Source organism: Pogona vitticeps, chromosome 3 (genome assembly GCF_051106095.1).
Source record: "Pogona vitticeps strain Pit_001003342236 chromosome 3, PviZW2.1, whole genome shotgun sequence".
Taxonomy (NCBI): Eukaryota; Metazoa; Chordata; class Lepidosauria; order Squamata; family Agamidae; genus Pogona; species Pogona vitticeps.
In genome coordinates, this window is record NC_135785.1 from 123,619,445 (window position 1) to 123,632,439 (window position 12,995).

At 39.6% G+C, this 12,995-nt stretch overlaps 1 protein-coding gene across 3 annotated transcripts in view; it reads right to left on the reverse strand.

The window, feature by feature from the left end:
- DGKH (diacylglycerol kinase eta) overlaps positions 1–12,995 on the reverse strand; it is a 162,022-nt gene that overhangs the window by 14,627 nt on the left and 134,400 nt on the right. Inside the window, exons 28-29 of one of the 3 annotated variants that reach the window (XM_020804270.3) lie at positions 3,980–4,088; positions 2,419–2,549 (exon numbers count right to left, since the gene is read on the reverse strand). In XM_020804270.3, coding sequence (XP_020659929.3) covers positions 2,419–2,549; positions 3,980–4,088 — 240 coding nt within the window. Of the gene's footprint in view, positions 1–2,418; positions 2,550–3,979; positions 4,089–11,686; positions 11,815–12,995 lie in introns of those variants that run through there. The other 2 variants (XM_020804272.3, XM_078390713.1) reach the window with 2 other exon arrangements.

Below are 12,995 nucleotides of genomic sequence, written 5' to 3' on the forward strand. Positions count from 1 at the left end.
GTGGTTAGTGGATGGCCCAATTCTGGAGGGAGGGCCCAATCGGCCTGGCCACCTGGGGTGGCAATATTCACATTAGTTCCCCCTGAAAATAAAGACAAATATCCCATCTTTATTCAAGGCAATCTTCCCAGAAGTGGACATCCAAGCAAATTCACCTCAAGGTCAGACCATGCAATGCTCAGAGAAATTGCAAAAATTCCAAGAGTTACATCTCAGATTCTGCAGCCCTCAGTTAATATGTTAAATGCTAACATTTGTGACAGTTCAATAAGAAAAAGACTGAACAAGTACATTTTTTTTGAAAAGATTGCCAGGAGAAAGCCTATTCTCTGTAAAAAAAGAACATTTGCCAAGTTGCATCTGGACAAACCACAAAACTTCTGGAACAATGTCCTTTGGACAGATGACACCAAAGTGGAGATGTCTGGCTATAATGCACAGTGCTACGTTTGGCAAAAAAACAAACACAGCATATCAGGACAAAAAACTCATAACTGTCAAGTACAATGGTGAGGGGTGATGATTTGGGCTTCTTCTGCAGCCACAATCTACAATAAAAAGGCTGTAAAAACAGAAGAATCAAGGTGTCACAATGCCTCAGACAAACTCCAAACTTCACGCCAATTGAAATGCTGTGGTGAGACCTTAAGAGAGCTGTGCATAAACAAATTCCCACAAATGCTCAATGAACTGAAACAATTTTGAACTGAAATGAGCCAAAATTCTTCCACAACAATGTGATATGTATAGAATAAAGTCATACAGAAAACGATTACTTCAAGTTATTGCTGCTAAAGGTGGTTCTACAAATTACAGAATCATAAGGGGCATTTTGTTTTTCATACATGGCTTCTCCATTTTGGCTTTATTTGTGTAAAAATGTCATAAAGTATCATTTCTTGTTGATCATCTGAGGTTATATTTACCTAATTATCAGAACTGCCAAGGACCAGATGATTTTTTATTATTATGTCACGATATGTAAAAACCTAAAATTCAAAGAAGGTGTACTTTCTTTCTCACATGACTGTAGTGCTAATGTATCAACAGTTCTCACTGCCAACAATTTAAAACTAGATCACAGCAGATGACAAGAAATACAGTAATTAGTTCCATCACAATAGTGGAGATTAGTGTATGACCAAGGTTCAGATGACTAGATTAATGTATATAATAGCATAAGACACCATTGTCTTTGCTGAAGTCTAGAAAGAGTATGTTAATGTGTTGCTGCTCAGAAACCCTCCCTTTGGAATCTGTCCTTGAAGTTTCTTTGTACAACGACTGCAACTCTGAGATCACAAGTAGAGTGTCCAGGAAGGGTGAAATGTTTGCCCACTGGGTTTTGGGTATTTTTATTTCTGATGTCTGTTTTGTGCCCATTTACTCTCTTACATAGAGTCTGGCCTATTCGTTCGATTTAGAATACAGTGGGTGTCACTGACAAAAAATGGCATCTATCAAATGGGTGGATAAGCAAGTATATGAGCTCCTGATATTTTTGATTATATTGTTTGGTATTCTGATGGCATTTTCTGTGTAAATATGTTGGCACAGCTGGTACCTGGGTTTGCTGAAAAGTCTGGTTTCTGAAGGTATATATTCCCACCAAAACCAAAATAGTTAAGAGATAGAGCACAAAGTTGCTAAGTTTCATGGCCAGATGTGCTGTGGTCCCCTCCTTTCTCATCTGCAGCTTATCTTTGTGGTGGGTGTTCATATAGAGTGCCTCAACATCCACGGCTGCCAGAAGGGTAATTTCTGGTAGATTGCCTATCGTTGGGAAATCTGGGCATACCAGTGGCATATGGTCTGAATATTAAAACTGCATATACAGAATCACCCAGCCACAACCACTGTGACAGAATTAATCACTTTCTGTCTGCTAACAATCTAGCTTTAAATTGTTGGCAGGAAGAACTACTGATAGTTTAAAACTGTTGCCAGATGTTTCAAACTGCCATAGATTTATACTCCCTCCAGAGAACTATTCTATTCACTTTAAAAAGCGTGCTTGGATGTAGGAAAGCCTATGAAAAATAAAAACCATTTAGTCTTTTAGGTGCTACATGACTTCTGGTTTCTCTATTACTATTAATAGAGTACTGATTCTTATTACTGATTGTTAGCAACGTAGTAATTTTCACACGAGTCAAATTTTACTATCATATATACATTCTTTAGCAAATGCTCAAGAGTGTTCCTTACGAAAGTTAAATACAGCCTAACAGTATATGAGTTTTGAGTGTGAGTGTTTTGTGGTAGGGTTTTTTTTTGGGGGGGGGGGAGAGGCTGCAGGTTTGCACACAGAAAGCCAAGCTATAAGCATACAACTCGAGTGGGGACAAAGGAAAGGTTTCAATTAATTTAATTTAAAGAAAAATGATCATAAGCAGAAAAGTAGCACAAAGAAAATACCTTAAGATCTCGCCTTTCCAGATGCAAAAGCTCAGTGCCTCGGATGTCATGGCTGATGAAGATTTCTTTGTACTCTCCCAAACTGAGTAGATCCAGCCAAGCAGCAACTTCATCTGTGCCCCATTTCTGAACTACCAAGTTAAGAGCAAAACCCCCTTAATTTCTACAAGCTCAACTGCATCAAAAGCAAAGGTTAGGCCACAGAGTAGAAAATAGAACAATGCAGTGATAGCAGAAGTCAAATATATTTTTGAAAAAACAAACAAACTGGCAGCTGTCATTTTCATGCGGGTTAAGGTAAAGAAACTTGAGAATGTGTGTGGGGGGAAAAAAAGAATCGGGCAATATGCATTGCAGCCATGCTTTCAGCTTCAGCATCAAATTATCAAACCTCTAAATGTCAATGTTAAGCAGGTCACGATCTGTACTGCAAGGTCTGTGCATGTTCCATTATGCATTAATGATGATTTACTGATTATAATAAAAGTATGAAAAAAGAAAGAGAGAATTCAAAAACAAAACAAAACATGGAAACTGAAGGTCTTGCAAATAAGCTATGAACCAAACAAGGTGCACAGCACATTTCAAAGTTCTGTCAACATTGTTCTCTAAAGGTAGTTGCCCACATTAAGATTTAGAAAGTAGTTTAATAAAGGGGGTATATAAAGCAAGTCTCTCAATTTTCATGTATTTCATCCTGTGCTGTTTTGCTTCATAATCTAGATATAGCACAGGAAGTTGCAATAAAAACAGCCAATTCATCAATAATCAACTAAAATTCTCAAATTAATAATTCTTCATTTGGTAGTGTTTTGTATTTTGGCACATTTTGCTTGCTAAAAGACCTGGTAAAAGAGCACTTAAATAAGCAGCAGAGAGGCATCATGTAAAAAAACCCATGACAATGGAAACAGAATAATGACATCCACTAAAATTCTGTCCCTTAAAGAAAAGGATTCTTCTAGTCTGGAGTGCTTTTTAAAAACCTGAGCACATGCAATTTATACAATTATACTGGCTTTGTAACATTCTCCTTTCAAGGAATATTTTCCATGGTGATTTTTCTCTCGAAGATTCTTCCACACTACAGAAAATTCTGGGTCTTAGGGTAAGGACATGGACAGTTACTTCATATAAACTGAACATATATGTAGTACACATAGCCCTTACCTACAGATGCACATTATAGGGAAATGACATTAATGGGGGACAAACTATCTTTCAAAAAAGCTTCTTGGCTATTACTGATTTTTTTTTCATTGAAGATAATCTGATAGGTTTCCAAAGAATTGCAGGATTTCCTGGGACGCATTTTGACAATTGATGATCCAGAAATAGATTTTAAGGGAAAACTAATCCTATAAATGTTTTATGTCATCACAATGGTGAAACAATACAGAAATTCTTTATTAATCAGTATACCTCCAGTGTGTATTCACCAGACCAAACTTTGTCAATGCTCCCTTGTGCTGAAAGTTTAATAGGATGTACGTGGTTCAACATTTAAATAAAAGATACAACATCAACTCTTCCCCCAAATCATTTTTTTTAGAAAGCATACCAGGCTGAAGGCTAGTCTTCTGTTTTTGAATCTTTTCCTTTTTAAATTTTGGCACTATACGGAATACTGTGCTTCTGTTGTTTCTTTTAGCATATTCCAAAGGAAGATCCTAAAAAATAAGAGGAATGAAAATCCCTCTTTTAAAAAAAATCCAAAATACTTACACATCAAATATACAGCAATGATTCTGCAACAGCTTAAAACAAAACAAAACAAGATACATAAAAGATACAACCATAAATCTAAATAAAGCATAAATAGAAAGCAGCAGCAAAGATTTATTCAAAAGCAAATGTGCAAAATTAGAAAGATAATCTCTAGGACACAACAGAATGAATTAAAATATGGAGATGACCAAAGGTTTCATCAAGGTGCCATGAAACTTGAACAAAAATATTTCTAAAGGGAAAACAGAGTATTTGTATGTTAATAACTGCTATCCTTTCAGCAGAACATTCTAGGCAAGCGTTCTTAATATGCAAATGAGAATATTATATTCTCACATATTAAGAACACTTGGATATTAAGAACACTTATATAATATTCTCCATCCTTCTGAGAAACAAATTATCAGACTAATGTTAGGGAGAGATGAGTTACCTCTAATAATGGAGGTAAAATACAATTATCATGACCAGCCACTGATTGCCTTATACTCCATGAATTTGTCAAATCCCTTTGAATACCATCCAATTGACAGGAATAACTACATCTTGTGATAGTGATTTCCTCAGTGTAGCTTATGTGAAATATAAAGAAGTAGATCATTTTATCTATTCTGCGTCTTCTACTAAATCAGCTTCTCTGCATGGTTCTTGGTTTTAATATTATGATAGAATTTTCCCTCTATTTCCCCCATCATTCCTAACTTTATACACCTCTATCATGTTCTTGTTTCATTTAGTGTTCTCAACTAAAAAGCTCCCAGTACTGCAGCCCTTCCTCAGGGCAATGTTCCTCCAGACACTTTATTATCTTGATTGCTTTTTCTCGTACCTTCCCTCATTTGTCAGTATCTTTTTAAGGAACAGTGACCTTTGTGACAGACCACCAGCTTCAGGGAGCCTCACTCTAACCACTTAGCTGATCACACTACCCTGCTGATCCTGGAGTGGGTGAGTCCAGGAGAGTTAAAGGTGGTGATGGCTGGGGAATGTCCCTAGTCCAAGCACCTCCCAACACTTTAATCTGAACGAACTAAGCAGTGGTTTTAGGGAGTTCAAAAAATAGAGAGGTTACCTACCTGTAACCATGGTTCTTCTAGTGGTCCTCTGTGAATCCACACAACTGGGTTGTTCTGCACCTGCACAGGACGTCTCGGAAGTTTCTAGAGCTTAAAGGCATATGATTAGTAGGACGTTCCCCTATGGAGCACATGCTCTGCCCTCCAAAAGTCCCCTCAGTCCCTGTAAAAGTTTGCCGCTGTCAAAAGCTTATATAAAAGACAACGTGACGGACAGAACGGAGAATGGGTGGGATGTGTGGATTCACAGAGGCCCACTAGAAGAACCATGGCTACAGGTAGGTCACCTCTCTTTCTTCTATGTGGCCTCTGTGAATCCACACAACTGGGTGACTGACAAGCTCACTTACTGGATGGTGGGCCGTCATGGTAGGAAAGCTGTCAAGACTGCTCTGCCAAAATCAGCATCATTCTTCGCCTGGACGGTAGGACCTCACAAAGGTTGATGGATTAGACCATGTAGCTACACGGCAGATGTGAGGAAGCTCTATTCCATGGTAGAAGGCAATAGAAGTTGACAGTGCTTGGGTAGAATGAGCTCTTAAATGTTCAGGAGGCATCCTGCCTGTGAGCTCATAGGCCAATGAAATAGCTTGAACAATCTAGCGAGAGGTAGTTTGAGGAGAAGCTGGGGCACCCTTATGAGGGCCAGGAAAACTAAGAAAAGCCTTGGAGACTTTCTGAATGATTTTGTTCTATCAGTGTAGAAGGCCAAAGTGTGTCTTACATCAAGCATGTGGTGCATGCCCTCGAGAGGTGTAGAAGGAGATGGAAATAAAGTTGGTAAAATCAATGGTTGATTGAGATGAAAATCAGAGACAATGGATGAAACTGAAGGAAAGGTGGGTTTGATCTGAGAGCTGCAAGTTTGCTGGCACATTTAGCAGATCTATTGCTACAAGGAACAATGTTTTTAAAGACAGTAATTTGAAAGTAGTGGTAGCCATTGGTTCGAAAGGCGGTTAGGACAAGTTGCAAAGACCATTGAGGAAGAGGATACTGACGTGGGGGATGGATATTGAGGAGCCCCTTGAGAAATTTCTTCAGCGTTGGGTGAGAGAAAAGCCTAGCTGACTCAGACTGAGAAGGTTAATGAGCTATAATAGCAGAAATGTACACCCTGAAGTTAGAATGAGAGAGACCAAGATGAAAGAGATGGAGGATAAAGGTAAGTAAAGTCTTCAGCGAAACTGGAGTTGCAGGCAAGTTCTGGGAATGAGAAAAGGATGGCTTTCGAGTGCGTCGATGGCTTTCGAGCTCGATCTAGTACATTCTGTATGGTGGGAATATCCTCCATGCTGTCAGGCTCAGAGCATCTATGTCAGGGTGATAAATCATCCCATTGTCTTAGGTCAGAAGGTTGGGGATCGATGGAAGATGGAACGTGTCGGTCAATATAAATACTGTATCAGGTGGGTGAACCATGGTTGATGTGGCCACCATGGGGCGAGGAGGATGGCATTGAAGTGGAACTGTCGAAGCTGAATGACAGTTCATTGTATGAGTGGAATCTGAGGAAATAGGTAGAGTAGGCCTCTGACGCAGTCTATCATAAAGGCATCTCAGAGTGAGTTTGTGTCGACACTGGCTTGGGAGCAATACCGTTGGCACTTGGTGTCAGTATCTTAGACAAAGAGATTGATGGATGGAACACCCAGTCAGTGACAGAGGACATCAAAAACTTCGTTGTTCAGTGCCCACTTGTGTGTCCTTATGGTAAGACGGCTGAGATGGTCTGCAAGACGGTTGTTGTCTGTGGCGATGTTGGACAGCTACCAGGAAAATGTGGTGTAGGTAGCACCATTACCAAAGTTTGATTGCGAGATACAAGAGCAAAAGGGAGTGGGTACCTCCCCGCTTGTTTATATAGTACAGCGCTGTAGTATTTTCTGTAGCTAGCTGTACTGCTCATCCTGTGATGAGAGGTAAGAAGACATGGAAAGCCCTGATAATTGCTAAGAGTTCGAGATAGTTGATGTGTAGTAATTGTTCTTGTTTTGTCGATAAGCCATGTATTTTGTGATGTCAACACTGAGCTCCCCATCCTGATGGGCAGGCATCAGTGGTAACCTGTATTGAGAGCTGTAGAGTTCGAAAGGGTCTTCCTACCATCAAATGAGGGAGAAACGTCCACCAGATGAGTTGACTGGCAAGTTCTGATGTTACTATGAGGCATTTGGAAGGGTGGTCTGTTACGGGATCAAATAGTGATAGGTACCATGAGGGACCTCGTTTTGAGCCTTGCATGCTGGACAACGGCTGTCATAGAAGCCATAAGCCCAAGAAGGTGCTGGGCTTGATGCACCAATACCGAAACTAGAGGTCAGAACGGTCAGATGGCTTGTTTCAGTTTGGTGATTCTCTCTTGAGTCAGAAAGACTTTGGCTCAAAGGGAGTCGAAATACACTCTTAATGTAGGTGGCAGTTTGTGAAGGTTCAAGACGGGATTTGGCAAAGTTTACTTTGAGTCCTAGATCTTGAAGAGTATCGACAGTTTGTTGGGTAGCTCTGATTGCATTGTGATATGAAGCAGCGACTATTAACCAATCGTCTATGTAGGGAAATATTGTAATACCTTGTAGTCGGAGATAGGCAGCGACTGGTGCAATACATTTGGTATAGCTTTTCAGTGACATGGAAAGTCCAAACAGGAGAGAGCAAAATTGGTATGAAACCTTGAATTGGAATCGTAGAAATTTGTGATGAAGTGGATGGATGTGACAGTGACAGATTTTACTTTCTTGGGCTCCATGATCAGTCTAGTTTGAAATGTAGATAGACGGGGTCTAGGGATACTGCTTACCCTTTTTTTGTGGGTGTTGAAAGGGCTGTCAACGTGCTTGTTGCTGTTGGTTGAAAGGAAGGTACAGTAGAGGTAGATGTAGACACAGCTTTAGAGGCAGCGGCCGTGGTATTTATTTATTTATTTATTTATTTATTTATTTGATTTGATTTTTTTACCCCGCCCCTCTAGACCATGTCTACTCGGGGCAGCTTACAAAATAAAACAAAACAGTATAGAAATATATAAAATCATAAAAATTACAACTACAATTTCAATTTAAAACAATTAATTTAAAGAGAGGATTACCAAGATGGAATAGCAAAGAAAAAAAAGAGAAAGACTTAATTGACTGGAGGGAAGGCCTTCTTGAATAACCAAGTTTTTAACTGGCTTTTAAAAACACCCAGCAGGAAGCGATTATTTGCTGTTTAGCTAAGGCTGAAGCCTCAGCGTGAATGTTCAGGACTTCTGTCTTGGTGGTGTCTGGAGCCGCTTGGATGATAGGTAAGATCCTATTCCATAGCTGCTGGTGGTGCATGCCCACGGCGGCTTGGTAGTTCATTACCCTCATGATAAATGATGTAAGGGAATAGAGTTGTCTTCCCAGAATGTCAAGTTTCCTTCCTTCTCGGTTGGTGGGAGCTACAGATGATTTGTTACATGCCCTTGATTGATTGAATTCTACAATACAGTGGTGTCTCGCTTAATGAGTGCCTCGCTCAACGATGAATTCGCATAATGATGGCCTTTGCTGGAAATTTTGCCGCCTCACCTAACAAAGTTTCCTATGGGGGATTTTCACATAACGATGTTTGGGACCTTGCTTCATCTAACGATGACAGTTTTAGGTCCCCTGTTTCGCTTAATGTTTTTTTTGACAGCCCTGTTTTCGCTATTTTAAAAATATTCTAAAATGTTTAAAAATGTTTTAAATGCTTGGAATCGTTAGTGCACCTAATAAAACCTTCGTTAAAGTAATTTGGCTTCGTTCTGAGTCTTTCTGAATTTTTGGTGATTTTTTTTCACCATTGAAATGTATTGAATAGGCTCCTATTGGAACGGATTAACCAGTTTTCAATGTATTCCTATGGGAAATGGTGTTTCGCTTAACAATGTTTTCACATAACGATGTTTTTAATGGAACCAATTAACATCGTTATGCGAGGCACCACTGTAATTGAATTTGGTGTGGCATGTTTGGAAAGGAAAGCTGTATCGAGTCCGTGAGTTTTATAATGATTTTCCACTCATCGTGAAATTTGAAGTGATGAGGGGGGTTTCTCCCATGATTCCTTTACTAAATTGAGCATGGCCGGAATGAAACTCAAACTAAGAGGTAGTGTTTTATCTTGATTAAGATCTTAGAAAGACTTAGTAAGCTTTTTGCACTCAGGACAGGAGTGCATTTGGTGTTGTTCCCCTAAGTAAAAAAGGCAATGGTCATGACCGCCAGTAAGCGGGATCTTATTCATGCAAAGCACGCACCGCTTGAAAGGCCCTGGGAGGGCCGTAAAATGTAGGGGGAAAAGGGAAGGGAAAAGTGGAGTGGGGGAGGGGGAGAAAAACGCAGGAAGAAGAGAAAATGAATTGACTAGATAAAAGAAAAAAAGAAGCAGATAACTTACAGGGGAATGTCCAAAAAAGAGATGATTGAAAATAGATAATTGAAAATAGACAAATTGGTTTGATCTCAGTAATCGCTCTATCGTTCCAACAAAAGCGGAGGGGACTTTTGGAGGGCGGAGCATGCGCTCCACAGGGGAACATCCTACTAATCACGTGTCTTTAAGCTCTAGAAACTTCCGAGACATCCTGCGCAGGTGCAGAACAACCCATTTGTGTGCATTCACAGAGGCCCACTAGAAGAACCATCCATTCCTACCACTAGGGCAGATTTTTTTCTTTCTTTTTTTTTAACCTAAGATGGCGTAGGTTAAAAAAAAGGCAGGAAACCACGGAGGGAATGAACAAACATTGTTTACAAAGAACAGTTTTTAAATCAAGCACCTTTTACACCAAAACAGGCACCTTTTCAACCAAGCACCTTTTAAATCAAAACAAGCAGCTTTTAAAGCAACCAAGCACATTTTTACCCAAATAGGTTTTAACTCAAACTGAGCTCCCCTTTACCCAAGCACCATTTAACCCAAACAAAGCACCTTTTAAACTAGATTTTACATTTAAAAATGACAATACCAGGCAGTCCCAGGTCTCTCTTTCTACTCTCTAACTGCTTGGACGAGTGAGGAAGCAGACAAGCAGCCTCTTCGCTAACTGAAAGTTAAAATTTCCTGCTTTCCCTTCCTTCACCATACTTTTTTCCATTCGTAACTCAAATCCAAGTTTGCAAGTCAAGCCCATATTTTCCTATCAGAGCGGTTTGTAAGTCGAAATATTCGTAACTAGGGCCGTTGACTGTATTGCCCATTTTATATTTAATTACTTTTATAATGATTCCTAGAATTTTTCTTCAGTGCTGGAATTCACCTTTTTCACAGTAGCTACACACTGAATCATCAAGCTATTTGTAGAACCTCAACATCACTTCCTAGTGGCATTATGTCATACTCCATTAGCTTATATGTGAAGTCAGAAATCTGGGGCACAACCATCATTACTTTAGATAAGCTTATATTGAAAACCTTTGCCATATTAATGGTTATTCTCCCACTTTAGAGATAGTTTTTACCTAATCATCCTAAATAATTCATTCTCAGAAATCCTGGTTACTAACAGGGCTTTCAAGGGAAGTGAGATATTTAAGGAGGGGTTTTACCAGTTCCATTCCCCCCCAGTGAGTTTCCATGGCTGTGTGGGGTTTTGAACCCTGTCCAGGGTCCTAGTCTATCACTGTATCCACTACACCAGTGGTCCCCAACCTTGGGCCTCCAGATGTTCTTGGAGTTCAGCTCCCAGAAATCCCAGCCAGCAAAGGTGGTGGTGAAGACTTCTGGGAGTTGTAGTCCAAGAACATCTGGAGGCCCAAGGTTGGGGACCACTGCACTACACCATACTGCGAGCAGTTAAAAAACTTGATGTGATATATAATCTTAGTGAATGATTAAATCACCCCTATTGTGAACATTACTCAGGCCCTTTAAACAGTTCATTAAATGATCACACATGTGGAAAAGGAAGTATCTTTTTATTCCTTGATGGTGTAAGCCTTCATTTTATTATAGGTATTTTCTTCAGTTCCTCCACCTCCCTTCCTGGAAACGAAGATTTAGGTGTGGTTATCTTTGGTGTTTAAGACATGTACAAAGTATCCGTTCTCTTTATCTGCATTGTCCTTGTCCTATATCAGTGCTCCTTCAATTTCCCTGCATTCAAAGATACCTTTGCTTCATTAATTGGTTTCTGGCACCTGATGTAATGAGCACTTTTCAAAAAACTGTTGCTATACTTCGATTTGAATTCCTACATTCTGCAGGGAGTTGGAACTAATGACCGTATAGGCACCTTCAAACTCCATTATTCTATGATTCTGTGGTAACGTTTTAAGCAATATGATCCTCACCTTTTTGCCTCTTTTCATATCTGCTTGCACTAATCTGAACAAATTTGTTTTCCTCTCCATTCTTCTTGTTTGGGAAAGACTCACATTTTCTGACAGAAGTGTTTCCTTCTCCTCTAATAACATCCTTGTCACATCTCTTTATTCACACTGTTGATCTCTTGGGCTTGGTGACACCTTTTTTGAGCTGTGGTATATATGCTAGCGGAGCTTGTATTATCATGGTTTCATGTAACACCCAAGCTTTCTGGAGAGATGTAACCTCCTGGGCTGGATTCGACACTGGACATCTATTGGGAGAAGAGCAGCAGTCAGTGGAGATGCTCTCCTCTTCTCACTGCATCCTCAGATAACCTCCATCTTAGCTGGGAGCTCCAAATGCTCCAGCGGGGGGGGGGGGGGGGGAGGGGAAGGAAAGTTCCAAGGCTGGATCCAGTCTCTTCACCTTTCTCTTTCAACTTAACTTTTATGAAGTCCCCAGTTTTTGTGACTTTCTTTTTGACATCTCAGTATATCAGAAATTTGACCTAAACAAGTTGTATGGGTTTGCATTCCTCATTCAAATATCATTCATTCCTTGAAATCTAGCCCGTTAGTGGCACATGGCACACACTTTACAAACAGGATCTAAAACATCTCTTGTGGTGAAGACAGCCTTGATTTGGCAAAGCACCCTCTGACATTCAGCACCGAGAGAGGTCATGGGAAAGTGGAGTCTGGCCAAAGCAATAGCCTACAGAAGAGCAGGAAATTATAGATGATCAAGATGTTTTTGTGAAAAGTCAGAAATTTTTGGTAAAATTTGATTAAAGACAGAACGCTGTGCCTAAAAAAGAAGTGCATTTTGAGGAAATCATCAAGGGGAAAAAAACAGATTGATCCTCTTTCAGTGACTTGGAGGAGGGATTCTTCAAAAATAAAACAAATGTGTATTCCTGTTCACCAATGTTAAAGGAAAAGAAATAAGGAGGGAAAATATTATGTGCAGCACATAAATGAGGGGAAAATACTTTTTCAAGAAGTGTCACACTTTGTTAAATCATGACACATTATCAGAAAATTACCTTCCTTGTTCATAGACAGTTTGAATGCATACATTTCTTAGCTGTACATGAGTATGTTTTCGGGGGAATTTGTTCCCCCTGAAAAATATAAATTGGAGAGCATTCAACATTGTGCAACAGTCAAACATCTTCTGAATTCACCATAAGATACACAGAAACTTTTAGGTATACAAAATATAGAGACAAAATTTATGAGCAATCCTGAAGCAGAGATGTAGATTTCATTGTTATTTCTGAATTCTTTGAACAGTATATTGTGGTAAACTTTGCACCCACTAGTTGAACTGAGTTTAACATGTACTTAAAGCAGGATTGGAAAAAGGAAAGACACTTCTCCACGTGGTTTTAAATAGTGCCATGGTTAGTTTTGAGAAAGGGCATGGGATGGATTTACAGTACTATTCAAA